At 41.5% G+C, this 17,259-nt stretch overlaps 1 protein-coding gene across 5 annotated transcripts in view; it reads left to right on the top strand.

The window, feature by feature from the left end:
• LOC116034850 (transcription factor 4) overlaps positions 1-17,259 on the top strand; it is a 321,332-nt gene that overhangs the window by 180,905 nt on the left and 123,168 nt on the right. For 4 of the 5 annotated variants that reach the window (XM_035991804.1, XM_031277607.2, XM_035991805.1 and 1 more), the window contains 2 exons: positions 10,659-10,785; positions 13,461-13,510. In XM_035991804.1, the coding sequence (XP_035847697.1) occupies positions 10,659-10,785; positions 13,461-13,510 (177 nt within the window). Of the gene's footprint in view, positions 1-7,998; positions 8,251-10,658; positions 10,786-13,460; positions 13,511-17,259 lie in introns of those variants that run through there. The other variant, XM_031277609.2, reaches the window with a different exon arrangement.

The following is a 17,259-nucleotide window of genomic DNA, read 5'->3' as shown; positions in this document are numbered from 1 at the left end:
TTTGTGTGTGCGTCTGTTTGTATGCATGTGTGCGTGTGTGTGTGTGTGTGTGTGTGTGTGAAGTGGTTAGAAGATGGAGGAAGTTGTCATTGGCAAGTATATCCCTTGCTGCTTCGAATGCCATTGCAGATTAGTGTGTGTGTGTGTGTGTGTGTGTGTGTGTGTGTGTGTGTGTGTGCGTGCGTGCATGTGTGTGTGTGCGTGTGTGTGTGTGTGTGTTGGCTGTCTCTGAGGTTTTTACTTGCTCTGAAATCATTCTAAACACACAACCACACACAACCACACACACACACACACACACACACACACACATATGCCGCAGCTGGTGTTTCAGAGACTCCAATGCGCTGATGTTCGTTGCCCGTTTTCTTTGTGTGTTTGTGTTGGCATGGCGGTTCTGCGACATGATTGGCTGTCTCAGTCTTTAACTTTGATAGTGTCAGGCAATCAACTCTGTCCTTACCTCGGATGGAATTGCTTGTTTGAACTTGCCACAAGTTGACTTTGTTAAGGATTTTAAGCTAATTGTCTTTGTCACTTCAGAGGGAATTGAACCTCTATCCCCAGGCAATCTTAGTGCCTTGCTCAAGGGGGCAGAACCTGTAATTGTAGCATGGATACATCCTTAATAATTCAGGCTTTTTTTGGGGGCATTTTGTAGTATTAAAATGATTGAGGTAGTGGCCGGGTGGGCTCGGTGGGTGGAGCAGACGCACATATACTGAGAGGTTTATGCCTCGACGCAGAGGTCCAGGGTTCGAATCCGACCTGTGATGATTTCCTGCATGTCTTCCCCCTCTCTCTCCCCTTTCTCACCTAGCTGTCCTATCAAAAGAAAGGCGGAAAAGCACAAAAAAATAATCTTAAAAAAAAATAAATAAATAAATGATTGAAGTAGCACATGGACCTGCCACCTCTGCTGTTCCTGAATGTGTCATAAGGACACAGTAACACTCCCTCTCACTGTGAGGCAGTCAACCACTGACATAACGAAGAGATTAGACTGCATCCGCACTGCTGTTAATGTCCCTCTAAAAGGCTCCTTTATATATCATATCCAGCAGATGGCATTAAAAAACACACAAAAATACATTTTCAGTCATCATGGAGAAGCTTAGTGATAATGTTCTGTTTCAGGATCCCCGTCTTGTTTTTCTTTCACGGCCAGATTACCAACTGGGCAGTCCAGGGGTCCTTTAGCGGGGCTCCATGTTCACACTGTGGCCATTAGTTTGGGGTCATTTGATAAACTACAGATTGGAAATGAATGTCTCACTAAACACAATATAGGCTGAGATGATAGGGGCCCAGAGTGTGTTTAAGGATTTAAGATTTATTATTTAAAGAGCACCTGAACACTGCCTGGAAATCTTGTTTTCTGCTGACCTGCAGTGGTTTAATGTCTCACCTTGCTTTACTGTACTCCTAGCCTGGGCGGTCCAATCAGCAAACAGAGGGAGTGGCTGAGAACGATGACGTTGACGACGTGCGCTAGTTTGAGTTGGAGTTCCGTAATGGCGGCGGAGAAAGATGCGAGCGAAGCCATTCGGTCCGTTGTAGCCCGAGCAAGAACAATCTTTGCTGAGTTGTGTTGGTGGCCATGATGTTGTGGCCCTCCTCCCCAAGGGGTTCGGGAAAAGTTTGATTTTCCAGCTCACTCCGTTAGTGGTGAAGGAGTTGGCTAAGGCTAACGCTAGCGATGCTAAGCCGACGTCACGACCAAACGTTAGCGATTGGTTATGGCAGATCCAGAGTGGCTCTGGGCAGATCCAATAGTTTTAAACTTCAACAGAGTACCCGCCTTCAAGGAAGTTAACACTTGTCAATGGAGAGTGGCCAGAGAGTCTGGTAGGACCAGGCTACTGTACTCCAGGGTGTGTCGGTACCTCATGACATCACTGTTGGGGACAGGTACAACAGACTAAACAACAAAGTGCTTGGATTTAAATTTTTCCACCATAAAGACTCATGTGAGCATGTCCTGATGTCGGCAGAAATTGTCCTGCCACCGCTGCAGTGTATAGGTTTGGTCAGGTTTGGTCGCACAAATGCTTGGTAAAGGTCAGGGAGCTGTAGTACACACTTCAATGGCCAAACAACTTTTATTAATCCAAATAAATGACTATTTAAATCAGCAGCGTCTTTAGTATTGATGTGATCATTATTACAAACTTACCAAAGATACAAACCTATATTATACTAACCTGAATTGAAGCTGCTGTGTAAAAAAAAAAAGTTCTATTAATAACAATATAAGTGGATCACAAATACTCTTTTTCCACCAAAATTTAAAACGTATATGACTTCTTTCCCATTGCCAGTACACATTTCTGTTTTTTTCTTCTGTGTGTCAAGTTTGACATTGCAAAAGCGTCGGAAAACTACGGTGGCCGACAGGGGCAAACACACAGCAACTTAATGAACAACCCGGTCTCACACTAGTTCGTGAAATGGTCACATTATTTTGATTTATTGATTTGTGTACAGGTCACGATTTTCTCGTTTATTTCGTGTACAGGTCACGATTTTCGAACGTTACCATTTCACGTACTGCCATGACACTGGGCTGCTCTGGGGGACGCAACAACAGGGACATGAAACGCCACATGCCGGCCACAACAACGGGACGGTTGTGGTTAGGAAAAGAACAACTGGGAAAGGAACCGTCACACGCAGGACACGCCGACAACAACGGGACAGTTGTGGTTAGGAAGAGAATAACGCGGAAAGGAACTGCAACCCGCCGGACGCGATCCCCTCTCTCCAGGGTGAAAGTCACCAACCTCCCTGCACGGATTTTCTGCTTTTCATACTACTCCCTACCATAGTCGTGCTGTGATCACGAAATATGCTTCCCATTTAAATACATTAAATTAAAATTCGTGCTCACCACACGAAAAAAACGACATAATCGTGTCCTGTTCAAGAATCAATAGATTCAATAACGTGACCATTTTACAAACTGCCATGAGACAGGGTGGTAATGAAACACGAAAATAGACAAAACAAAAAGAAAATTAAGAAAACATCTTCCTTAATTTGACAACACATGCGCAGCATTTAGCAAACGCGATGCAAATACACACAACACAACCAAATACACAAACGCACTGCAAATAACAGAAACGATGCAAAAAGAAAAGCACACAATCCCCGGAAATAAATGCAACAAAAAAACCGCTCCATCCAGATAACACAACGGAAGTTGTCCAGGCCTCTAGGGGGAGCGCTGAGTGGAACAGCTTGATTTTCGACCCCACTGAGAGAGAGAGAGAGAGAGAGAGAGAGAGAGAGAGAGAGAGAGAGAGAGAGAGAGAGAGAGAGAGCCGGGGCACGTTCAATCTCAGAAAGGTGTGCACTGTTTTGAGATCATAGACTGTAAATATTAAGTCTATGTTTGAGACATGTTTTCTCTCATTTGGTGGGTGTGTCTCTAGTTTATTGGCTTAAGTCACAGGTGATACCCAATCAGCAGGGACGTGACTGTAAACTCGTGGTAATAAAAAGGCAGAGCGCTCTTTCTCAGTGGGGTCGAAAATCAAGCTGTTCCATGTAGCGCTCCCCCTAGAGGCCTGGAGAACTTCCGTTGTGTAATCTGGATGCAGCGTTTTTTTTGTTGCATTTGTTTTCGTGTGTTTCATTAAGTTGCAGTGCATTTGCCCCTGTCGGCCACCGTAGAAAAACAGAGTTGGTGAACACCAAACACAAAAAAAGCAGCATGAAAGCCAGTGAAAATGTTACGGTGGCTACGTTTTTTTCATACCTGTTAATGATCAAGTCTCTCTTTCAAACTCGGTGCCGACTAATTTGGAAAGATGTTCAAGCGCTGCTTGCACGATGATGGACGTGAATGAATGCCGATAGTAACGGTTCCCACTGAAGACAAAAGCCAGACGTTAGTGGGTGTTAGATGGGTTTTTTGACCAGTGGGAAAGGGTCTTACGGGATACAAACAGCATCATTTCACAATAGATTCAATGAATATGTATAGTGCTAAGCATAAAATGAATCATCACTGAGTTTCTATAGTTAAGTCAAGAAATCTTGTCAAACATTCTCTGGTTCCAGCTCTTCAAATCCAAGCATTTCCCTGCTTCTCTCGGTTTTATAGGCTGTTGTAAATTGAATATATACGGCGTTCACCATTGGCTCTGAGAACTTTTGTCACAGTTTTTTTTCCCACTATTTCTGGAATTTAATAGAGTAAATGATTAACTGATATGTGAGCTGTAGCCCTGGATGTGTATAATGTCTGATGTGTGATGTGCGGTTACAGTGTTTTGGCTCCGTGAGTCCAGTTATATTCGTTGTCTCTGCTGGTTTTACTGTTTCTGGTAGCAGCCTCAGGGCCTCGCTCCCTCAGGAGTGTGTGTGTGTGTGTGTGTGTGTGTGTGTGTGTGTGTGTGTGTGTGTGTGTGTGTGTGTGTGTGTGTGTGTGTGTCAGCTGGAGCGAAGCTGGCGTACAGGTGCGCCGCTGCCTCGCCAGCACTTCCTGGTAATTAATGACTTGTTCCTGCCTCCCTCTCTCTCTCTCTCTCTCTCTCTCTCTCTCTCTCTCTCTCTCTCTCTCTCTTGCTCTCTCTCTCTCTCTCTCTCATAGATGTGATGTTGGAAATTGGTGACATCTCAGTCTTTGCTTTTCCAGTCACATGAGGACAGAGCGTTGAGTAGGAGAATTAGAAATTGAGGATGGGGGAAAATGAGATGGGAGGGGGGCAATAAAGAGAGAGGAAGACAGAAAACTCATGCTCTTTTTTTTCATAATAAATCCCCTTTTTTTTAAAGGGAACATCCTAAAAGGAATAGTGATGTCATACCTAAGGTACCACTCTAATGTCTGTGTGTGAGTACAAAGCAAAGAGTCAGGATGTGGTTAGCCTAGCTTATAGCAGAAAGACTGGACTCAGGGGAAAAGAGTTTAACCGGCCCCGTCCAAAGTTTAAAAAAATACACCTACCGAAATCTCTAGAGCTCGCTAATTAACATGTTATATCTCGCTTGTTTACTCCGTACACAAAGAGAAATGTTAAAATGACAATCTGTCGTTCTAGGGGGAGGGGGTTACATGCTGCGCCACAGTCAGCCATCCATCCTGACAACTATTTTATTCTGTTCTTCTCTCTTTTTCTTATCCTCTCTCTACCCTTTTCTACAAAATCTTTGATTTTTTTCTGTTGTTGTCTCTCTCCATCTCTCTCATCCTCAGAGTTCTTGTTCTCTTTCTTTACCCTCTCTCTGTCTCTCTCTCTCTCTCTCTCTCTCTCTCTCTCTCTATTTTTGGTAATCTATCTTAGTTAATATCGTCTCTGTGAGCAGCTGGGTACCGAAGCCCAGTCAGCTCTGTGAGAAACAGACCTCTGGTTGTGTGTGTGTGTGTGTGTATGTGTGTGTGTGTGTGTGTGTGTGTGTGTGTGTGTGTGTGTGTGTGTGTGTGTGTGTGTGTGTGTGAGCGAGAGAAACATAGAGACAGAGAAAGACCAGATCTTGTAGAAGGTAAAAGAAGCAAGAGACAAAGCGAGGGGGAGTGAACCTGATGATTATCACAACAGTATAAGGCTGGAATTGCACATAATATATGAAGATACATATAAATATCTCTGTGGATCTCTGCTCAACAACATGTCAAATCAGCTGATTGCTTGAACAAATTTCCTGGTCCCCAGAGGAGGAACCCTAATGACTTTAGTGATCCCCTGACTTAGCAAAGTTTTAAATTGTCTAAAGTTTGATTTATGACCAAATACCTGCAAAACTAATGATGCTCCCATCATGCGCTAATGTTAGCATTCTAACACGCTATATTAAGAGGCTGACCATGGTAAACATTAAACCTGCTAAACATCAGCACTTTAACATTGCCATTAGGAGCAGGTTAGCATGCTGATGTTAGCATTTAGCCCCCTTCTGAAATATGATTGGCCCACTCTGGGTTCCCAGCTCTTGTCACATGACCAATAAATGTTTCCATGATCACCATCCAAAATTATGATACCATGAGAGCAGCACTGGAATAGTTTTTCTTAAAAAGTGGCAGACTGAGCCTATAGGAAATGTGTATTTTATTCGGGTATACAATGTTTAAAATGAAAACACTTGAAACTAATAATGAATGTTATGTTTTATTTAGCAGAATTACATTGTGTTGTTCTATCCTATCCAATATTTCCTATATTTCTAAGCGGATTTTCTATGCTGCATTCTAATAAAATGCCCGAGTCTGCGCATTAGTGAACGGGCGGTAGAGCCGCGGGATCCAAGTCCCGCCCTTACACCCGCCCGGCCAATCGTGAGTCAATCACAGCTGTCAATCATGATGATTCACCCCATTTTTATAGCATCAAATAACTAATAAAAACTAAACTTATCAAAAAAATGAACACTTAAACATGTGTCAGTGGGATACAAACTATATTAATAACAGAAACCATCTTTGGGGAAAAATGTATTTAAAGGTACTTTGGACAGCACTCCAATTAATACTTTTTACTGCTACATACTTGGCCCATGTCCCACTCCCTAACATGGAACGGGCAGGGTTTATGACCTATACTGGCATACTGTACCCACCAGCGGGCCATCGAGATGTTTTGGGATCACTTATGTAATCTATATATAATAAAAGAGCTGAAATGTTGAGTGGTGTTTAAGGCGCTGTACTCAACATTTAGAACAATAACATAGCAGCAAACAAGAATGGCTCTGTAAAGATATTGGAGTAATGGCGTCCTGAGCAGAGAATGATGTCACACTCCCTCTGTGTTTTGTTTTGATGATCTGGCTGGGCATGCATGTGGTCGTGAAAAAATGTAGGTGTTTCGACGTATTGGGTAAAGGTCTGTGACAGTTTTCCAAGCACAGCCCCTTATAATAGTAACTGACTTTAAATTTACTGTATAATAGAAGGCTTGTGTTGCAAATTGGGGGGTGTGGAGTTGTTTACCAAGCAGGGAAAAGCGGCTATCAATTGCATTGCATTATGGGAAATGTAGGATCCGGTGTTTTTGGAGCTTGACCCATACAAGGGACTAAAACTCAGGATATCTCAGCCTCTGCTGCTTCAATTTTTACCAGTGTTTTTCCATTCTATCTCACACTGGTCACCCAACGTTATGCAAGTGAAACACAAAATTCCTGGAACGCCCCTTTAACACCTCAATCTGACTACTCACATCTTGGTATCCACAATAACTAAATTGTATCGAGCAGATAGTGTGTAATGAAGTAACAATGACGGAGACAGTGAGACGAGCAGGTAAAGAGAGACAGACAGAGAGACAGACAGGTATTTTGTCTTTCCTCCAGCTCGCCTAGTTGCCGGGGCGACCGGTCTGGCCTGGCCTGGCCTGGCTCGATTGTACGAGTACGAGAAGAAAAAACAAAGAACAGTAAAGAAAGAAAAGCGCCACAATCAATGAGACCCTTTTTGTTTTAGTGGGAACCCCCTTTTACCCTTCGACGACACACACTCTCACACACACTGACACACACATGGGCAGAGGAACAGGATGACTGAATCGGTGTGTGATTGTGTGTGTGTGTGTGTGTGTGTGTGTGTGTGTGTGTGTGCCTTTGTGTCTGACTCCCTCTCTGTGTGTGTGACTGACTTTATTTAAGACAAGGGCCCTTTTGTTTTAAGCCGGTGAATGGCTCCGAGACCGAGGCTGGCCCTGTAATTGGTCTACTTAGGCCCTGTTTAGCATGAGAAAAGCCTTCTTTGGCCCGGCAGTGCCAAACTAACTTTTGTATTCAGCCACGGAGAGGACGGACGCGCAGATCAGAATTCAGATTAGCCCCCGAAAAACATCCATCCGTCCCCCCCCCCTCCTAACACACTCCTCCACCCTCTGCTTTAAATACACTGCGCACTAATTACTTAACGAGAAAGCTGGGGGGAAAAAATCTGCACTTTAACGGAGTAGTGGTGGAGTCTATTTGAAGGCTCTTTTTCACCTCTTCCCTCCTTGCTAACTTTTTGTGCCACTTTAAAAAAAAAAAAGAAAGAAAGAAAGACCCTCTCCTCCATCCTTCTGTCTGTCTTTTATTCAAACGTTCTCTTCTCTCCAAATCAGCCCAGACGCCACTTGTTGCTGCCGAATCATTGATTAGCGGGACAATGTGTGAGCGGTTTGCTAAGTTTGAGCCGTGACAAAGAGTCACAGTTAGAGGAGGGAGAAAGCAGCCGAGAGGAGTTAGACTCTGAGCTCTGGAGCTGGGGGAGATGAACGTCTCCACGCCGAGCAGCATGAGGAGGTAAATACCGTCACATGCCACCATTTGATTCTTCATTATCAGCTCGGCGTCTGGAGTTGGCTTTGTTCCTGGAAGTTAGACGGCTTCGAAATCAAATCCAGTGGGCAGTTATTTATTTACTTATTTATTTGGCTTTTCTGATGTTGATTGATCAATCGATTGATCTATGTATCTATCTTTCTATCTGTCTGTCTGTCTGTCTATCTATCTATCTATCTATCTATCTATCTATCTGTCTATATGTCTGTCTGTCATCTTTTTGTACGCTTTTTATTCTTACTGTTTACTGTTGTAATTTTGGCAGTAAGTGTGCATTTTACAGCATCACATTGAAAGTGACATTTTTCCATTTTAACGTTGTCATACACAGAAAATGAAATTTCAATTTTGATTCAATTATTTCATCTTAATATTGACAGACATGGACTTCCGTATTAACACTCTATCGACCTATTTAGAGCAGTAATACAGGGTCATGTGTAACATAATACAAAGACACACCTGCCTAAACACAAATATGAACTCACCATTGGGTTTACTTTACTCCGAATGACTGTTTGTTTGCTCGTAACATTTAGTGTTGATTCAGATAGATTGGAACTGAACAAAAAAAAAAATCCTGACGGTAGTCAAAATTTCTGATATTTGACATTCTCTCTTCTGACATTCTGTAGCATTACTAACACACACTGTGTTTAGCATCCATTACATTCAATATAACTGTTTGGCATATTCGACCATATCACCATACCATAGCTAAACATTGTTACCAGACATCCTCAACACTCCAATTGTGATCAATATTTCCAGTGATCTATATTTTGTATGTTCTCAACATTCTGATTATGCTCGACATTTTTCAGATACCTTCCACATTCAAGCTATTCTGGCTATCACCAGACCAAGCTCAATCTTTTAAGATTGAACCTTAGTCTGGGGAGTCTGCTCTGTATTTTTGTACTGCACAAGAGGCGTGATCAACGGGCATAGTTCAAATGTATGCAATTGGATAGTCCTTCAACCAATCAGACCAACGATCCGGGTGACGTAGCAGCGACAGCGGCATCAACGGGTTGCTGCGCTTCGGTGGCCGCCATGTTGAATGTAAACAAAAGCTGCTTGCCGTCGCTTCTCTATCGTCGTCGTGTTAAACCCACCAATAGCGCGCCAGGTGGATAAGCCAGTTTGTGATTGATCCCCGCAGATTGTAGACTGGGTATTATATTACAATCGAGGGTTTGATTTAACGTCATTGTAGTTCGTATAGTATCACTGAAGTGCCAATAATATGACGTTAAATCAAACCCTTGGGTGTAATTGCGATTACTCAACAACAGTTACCAACAAAATAAAAGTTACACTCAAACTGTTTTCATATTGTGGGGCAATTCGCTCTCAAAATTACAAAAAAGCAACAGAGACGACTTGTAGTCCCTCCTTGTTTAGTCGGCCAGTCAACTTAAGCTAACGTTAGCTTTGTAGAGATCGTGGGATTTCCGTTATATTTGACCTGCTTTTAAAACTAATCCCCACTCTATTTTTTTTATCCCTTCTGTATTTTGACTTTTAAATGGATACAATCTATTTCTTGATTATCATTTATCTACCCTCTGGGGTGTAGGCCCATACATATAGGCTTGTGTGCTGTTATGTATGTGTGTGCGTTGTCTGTAGCTGCTCTTAACTAACTGCTCTTTGGTGTGATTAATAAAGTTGTTGAATTGAACCGAATTGTTGAGTGGTCAGACTTTCCACACAACACTACTGACAACGTTCCAACTTGCCTCGAAATGACAAACTTCAGCATCGTGACTGTATAATTGGAATATTCCAAACATGTCTCTCACAACATTCGGTAACACTTTACTTGAAGGTATCTACATAAGAGTGACATGACACTGTCATGAACACATGACACTGTCATGACAGTCATGACACATGAACTCTAACCCTAACCCTAACCCAAATCTAACCCTAACCATAAAACCGAATGACACGTACTAAAAGAAGCGTTATGTCATAAATGTTTATGACTTGTTTATAATGTTTATGACACGTTCATGACAGTGTCATGTCACTCTTATGTAGATACCTTCAAGTAAAGTGTAACCCAACATTCTAGTAAAACAGCCATCAACATCTTGAACTCCAACACTGAAAAAGTAATCTTGGTTGAACCGATTGTCATTATCTATCCATTTTTTTAATACCCTAATGAAAGGTAATATTATATTCTGTTATGGCTGGCTTGTCTCTGTGCTACAGTCTTCAGGATCGGTGCGTCATTCTGGGTCTTTTGAGTCGTGAGGTCACAACATTAACAATCTCTCTCTCTCTCTCTCTCTCTCTCTCTCTCTCTCTCTCTCTGTGTGCTTGTATCTCTGTCTGTCTCGGTGTCTCTCGACCAGTCGATACTGGGTGGCGAGATGGGTTTGGGGAGTCCCGGCGCGGCGTCGCCCACCAAGCCGGCCGGTCAGTACTACCAGCACTACGGCTCCAACCCGCGGAGGAGAACGCTGCCTATGGATGCCATGGGTGAGACGACGCTCACACACACACCCCCATTACACAGACACTGTGAACTCACACACTCCCCATTACACAGACACTGTGAACTCACACAGAGAGACACAGCGACACGTTTGCTCATTAAACTGCTTCCTCTATTACAAAAGGTCTCACAACGAGAGGACGAGTTAGGCTCAGCCTTCTGCACATTTTCTGGCTTGGGACCCCATTTTTTACTTTCCAAAATTCTCATGACATCTTAGATGTGAATTTCCGTTTGGCAACCTATTTTACATTTTCTTTTTTAACCTTTGAAATTTTATGACTTTTCCTAGAATGACCCCCCCCAACTTTAGAAAAAGTGAGAAATTGCCTTTAGTCATATTTCCGTGTAAGCTGTACACCACCAAATAACAAAGATTGTCTCTGGGTCATATTTGAGCTGCCACACACACACACACACACACACACACACACACAGAAAAACTCTAAAAAAGGCAACAAAAATGTTGCAAAAAGCAACAAAAACATTGAAGACGCGACAAAAACCTTAAAAAGGAACACAAACTTTGGAAAAAAAAAAGCCCAGTTCTGATAAGTGGAGGGGTTGTAACCCCCATCCCCACCGTAAATTAGGCCTATGCACACAGACACACACACACACACACACACACACACACACACACACACACAGACACGCAGACACACGCACACACGGGCATGCGCACACACACACGCACGCACACACACGCACACGCATGCGCACACATGCACACAAACACGCGCGCGCACACACACACACACACACACACACTTGTCAAGAAGTAATTAATAAATTTAGAGCATGGCGGGAGAAAAACATTTAGGACCTACAATATCTTAAAGATATAACAATAAACATGTAAAAATCTATGTGTCTAATACAACAGTCCTGCTAAATCCTCCCCTTATGAAGAACGTTTTCTTTTTTGGAACTTTTATAGAAAGGTGTGGACAACATATTAGGAATATCTACAACATACAACACAATACAATCAGTAGCACCATACATTACAGCCTGAAGAAATAGAATAAAGTTCATTCTAAGGTTATAACCTCTATGTAGGATTTATTGCAGGGCTGTTATAATATACTGCATTAGATTTAGCTAGGTTGCATAATAAAAATAAATTAAATACAGTTGTTTTGGAAATCTCTGTCAACGCCATCTGCATATCAAGCGCCCCCCCAAGCTGGTCCCAAATTGAAACGTACTGTTCAAAATGCGAGCTTGGGGTGTTCTTTCATTCACTTTATAGAGCAATATGAACAAATCATGACCAGGGCCATACCAAAGATTTTAAGCAAATAAAAAAATAAATAAAAAATTAAAAAAAAAACATAAACCTAACCTCAGGCTGTTAACACATCTTCTGCACAAGCAAAATAAAAAAAATAAAAAACAGTCTGCTGAATTCTGCAGATCTTCCAATCTAGATCCCCGCTGAAAACTGTCAAATAAAATCTGCAGATTCTGTTTTGGACTGATTACGACATATAAATAAATGTATCTTAAAAAAGATGAATAAATAAAAATCTTTTGCAGTCCTCCAACTTTTTGAAGACTTTTTTTTTTTTTACAGTGTCAAGTGCCATTTTCCTAATAATATGAACAATATTTCTACTGATGATGATCTGCCTTGTTGTGTGTTTGTTTTCAGATATACACACATTTGATTCATACAAGTTCCTAAAACAATGGAAACTACACTGGGAATAACAGCGATTATCTATTTTTTTTCTCTTTCTTTTTTTCTATTTGCACTTAGGGTTGTCTAAAACTGGATGTTTTGTCATGTTTTTTTTTCAAATTCTAGGCCTTAATGTCAATATATAGTCATTATTCTCATTATTAGACTGAAGAAATGAAGTAGCCTGTCAATCGTCTTCCTTCACTTCCATGTCAAACAGAATTTTCTTTCACAGACCTTGGTGAAACATTTGAACTGTTGTCTTGTTTAGAAGGCCGAGCATTGTGAGTGCGTGTTAGCGTCCGTGTGTGACCATCCTGTTTATCGGTGTGTGTGTGTGTGTGTGTGTGTGTGTGTGTGTGTGTGTGTGTGTGTGTGTGTGTGTGTGTCGGTGCTTTGAAAGGGGACTTTGAGCAACAACAAAAAAAAGTCTTTTAGAAAACAGGACAATAGTGGCCGTGATGTAGCCTTGGTAATGTTAGCCTTGGGAGGACACATACATACACACACGCACACACACACACGCACGCACACGCATACACACACGACGACTCTGGGCCAAAATAAAAATAAAAGTGCCCTTTCATTTTTCTATCAAAGTCCTTACCTTCCCAGTAAATAGACTGCTCCCTCGCTCTCCTTGAGAGAAACCCTGAAGAATAATAAAATAAACATGTCAAGAGCTGCCCTGCTTCCTTTTATCAAACCAAAAAAGAGAAAAAAATCCGCCCCGTCCTTTCTGTAGTCCCTCTTTTTTATTTTCTGCATCCTATTGAGCGGCGCTTGTGAAAGCTTCCTTTGTAAACATATCGACAGCGGTCAGTGGCCTCGCTCTTTCCTCCCTGGGTGATCGATTGAATTTAAACAAATCAAACCAGAGCCTTCTTTAAAAAAAAAATAGAAATCAAACGTCTCTTGCCCTGTGAAACCCTCACGTCTTGATTTGTCACTTTTTTTTCTTTTCTCTTTCAGAGGTTCACCCGAAGAAAGTTCGGAAGGTCCCTCCCGGCTTGCCGTCATCAGTAAGTGACAGCATGCCTCTTTTTTTTTTGTAATTTTTCCTGAGGTGTTATCGCTGCTTTAATTGGTGTGTAAAAAAAAAAAAAGGCTGCTGATGCCCCGGCATGTTGGGGAATCGCTGAGCTGGTTTTGTGGAAAAAGCTGCACACGTTGCCAGGTTGTGTGACTGTGTCGAGGTGAAGACGATGCCGCTGTGGGGGCCGAGCTGGACACACACAGCTGTCGGCTTTTTGTCACCGGTTCCTATTTTTTGGGGGGGAATAAACTGGAAGAATTTCGCGCCAGAAAAATAAATAGACAAAAGACATCTATTATTCTGAATCAGGGGTCAACGTTTTTTAGGCTAAGGACCCATTAGCTGAAAGAGAGACGGAGCAGGGACCGGCGACTAATATTGTATGAAATTGAGTTGCATATTAAACTGTGCCTACAATAACGTGTAGGGCGGCCTAAAGCCTTTACACATACCTTTTTATGGTGCATACAATACTAAGGTATTCAAATATATATACAATACAATATACATATTCATATATTTATACATCATGTTTTAATGTTAAACATACATGTAGCACAGTGAATCCTTAAATTTAACTGTGGGTGGCTACCTTAACCACAAGCCGTAAAGCCTGTAATCAGTGTTGTGTGAATAAAATAAAATCACAAGTAGGCTGATTTCTCTTTGCTATTAATATGTTGGTGGCCCCCCCTGCAGTAACTCTGAGGACCCCACTAAGGGTCCCGGACCCCCTGTTGAAGATCCCTGTTCTAAATCTAAAGAAATGTAGCTGTGTAAATGATTGACAGCACAGAGGTAATACAAATGAATACAAGAGGAATGGGAAATATTCATTTTAAACACTGAACAGTTTTGGTTTGAAGTGCTTAGTTTCCCTTTAACTGATTGATTGATTGATTGATTGATTGATTGATTGATTGATTGATTGATTGATTGATTGATTTGTCGGTGACTGGGCTGGATCTATCCGTGTCAGTGGATTGGATGCTGGATGGAGGTGGTTGTTTTTTTTAAGCAGGTTTTAAAAAAAGGACAGAAGTCCTGAAAAAAACACGGCATTTTGGAAGAAGACAAAGCCGCACACGTTGCCAGGTTCTGTGAATGTGTGGGGACGATGCCGCTGTCGCAGCTGGACACAAACAGCTGTTGGCTTTTTTGTTGTCGGGTTCCGTTTTTTAGGAAATAATTTTTTTGATTTATTTAGCATTTATAAGCCGTGTACAAACACTGAATAAATAGTTTATAAAACACCATAATGTAGTCGCATGCATGCAGCTTTAACGTTATTTTAAATGTTGCAATGTACTATATATGACAACAACCATTTGGACCATGAAGACATATTTATTATTGTTACAGCTGTGTTTATTTATATTGTAATATGATGAATTCATGTTGATGACTATTTTCAGACATATTCTAATTTAAAAAAACAACAAAACACTTTGAAATACACTGAACAAAATTATAAACGCAACACTTTTGTTTTTGCCCCCATTTTTCATGAGCTGAACTCAAAGATCTAAGACTTTTTCTATGTACATAAAAGGCTTATTTCTCTCAAATATTGTTCACAGATCTGTCTAAATCTGTGTTAGTGAGCACTTCTCCTTTACCGAGATAATCCATCCACCTCACAGGTGTGGCATATCAAGATGCTGATTGGACAGCATGATTATTGCACAGGTGTGCCTTAGGCAGGCCACAATAAAAGGTCACTCTAAAATGTGCAGTTTTACTGTATTGGGGAGGTCTGAAAACCAGTCAGTATCTTCTAAGTACAGTTTTAGATCTTTGACTTCAGCTCATGATATGGGGGCAAAAACAAAAGTGTTTTAATGTGTGTTATAATTTTATTCAGTATAAATATCAAACAATAATTTGGCGGCCCCCCTGCAGTTACCCCCTTTTGAAGACCGATGCTCTAAGGTGATCATTGCAGTTCTGATTGCAGTTTTCCAGTTTCATTTGACTGTAAATTGAACGTATTATGGGGTTGATGACACGGAGCAGCAGGTAGAGGACGTGGGCATGTCCCTGTAACAAAACTCATAATAAAAAATAATCTGTCGTAGCAGCTCTAGTGCCGATTATATATATTTTCTCATTTCTGATTTTGCACTTTGAGGTGTTTAACACATGGAGAGTTTTTTTTTTCTCTCTGTCGCTGACCTCATTAATGGCCGGTTAACGATGGCTGAATGTACGGCGTGTCAGCCGCCTCTTTGGCTCGGCGGGAGTCCGCCTCGGCCTCGCTTTGTCCCCCGCTTCCTCCCCCACTTTCCTCCGCCTCTCTGTGTCTACTAGTACATCGGTCTGGGGTGGGAGGGGGAGACGGGGGGACGGAGGAGAAAAGAAGGGAAACTAGGAGCGAGGAGGAAAGGCGTTAAAAGAAAGAAAGAAAAAAGCACGGAGGAAGCGTGGTTTGTTTGACAGGGTTGGTGTTGTTTTTTCGACTTTTTTGTGTGTGTGAATGGTGACGGATGAGACGTTTCCTGCGGCGAAAAGACACACTGTGTCAAACAATAAGGGACTGTTGTTTATTTTTAATATAAATATAACCGTAGAATATCAATTCCAGACCTGGAAAGTAACTAGGTATGTTTATTCAAGTACCAAACATTTGTAATGCTCTGATACTTTAATCCGATGGCCGGAGTCACTGCTGACTTTATCAATTCAGATTTTATATTCAAAACATGAGATGGAAAAACAAATAAAGCTAAAGTTTCTACTAAACACATTCTCATGAATGGCTTTGCACGATACCGTGGACTAAAACTTTTCCCCGTAAATTTACAGTAACATACTGGCAGCAGCTTCGCCAGTAAACTACTGTTTATTTACAGTACGCATACTGTTTTTACATGTTACGGTATTTTACTCTCAATAGACTATATTTGAATTTACGGTAATATACCGGCTGCAGTGTATCTTTATTTTCCCATGCATTGGTATCACCAGTAAATACCATAGACTGTATATTAATGGACAGCGCATGTGTGATGTCACCCATTGTTTTTTGGAGATCTGCTATGAGTCGTCGAGTTTGCCGTCACGGGCGGAGCCATCCTGGTTGCAGATGTGACAATTTTAGACGAGAGGGAGGAGCCACGTTACGTTACACACTTTCACTGGCAATCACATCATAGCCACGCCCTGAAACACCCCCTGCTTTATCGCCGATTTTAAAATCAACGAGACCATAATTCAAAAAATGAACATCATTCTGTGTTGCAGAAGACTTAAAACTAGCGATTGAGACCATAAACTCATTATGAAAATGTTCACTGAGGTAATAAATCAAGTGAGAAGTGGGTCACTTTCTCATAGACTTCTACAGAAACCAACCTTTTGTAACTGCACGTGTCGTCCCCTGCTGAAATTCAGATAGAATGCAGGTTTAAGGTACTTCCGCATTTGCAGCACTTCGCCGAACCGGATGCGTTGTCCATTACAGTTTTTTCCGATCGCTATGGCAATTTTTTCAATACTTTTAACAACTTTCCTAAACTCTTGACGCACCAACACACCTACAACACACAATTGACAAAACAGTTAATTTCATGCTCAAAATCACACATTGAAAACTAAACTCTAACCCTGATTTTCAAAATACAATAATTCACTAACACAATACACTATGTCTACCAAAACAACACAAATGCAAACATGTCTCAAAATCATGCATGCATGCATTATTTTATATGTGTCAGGTCTGCCCTTATACAA

Source organism: Sander lucioperca, chromosome 14 (assembly GCF_008315115.2).
Source record: "Sander lucioperca isolate FBNREF2018 chromosome 14, SLUC_FBN_1.2, whole genome shotgun sequence".
Lineage (NCBI taxonomy): Eukaryota > Metazoa > Chordata > Actinopteri > Perciformes > Percidae > Sander > Sander lucioperca.
Note: the sequence above shows the minus strand (reverse complement) of the source record. Positions and strands in the feature narration are given on the sequence as shown.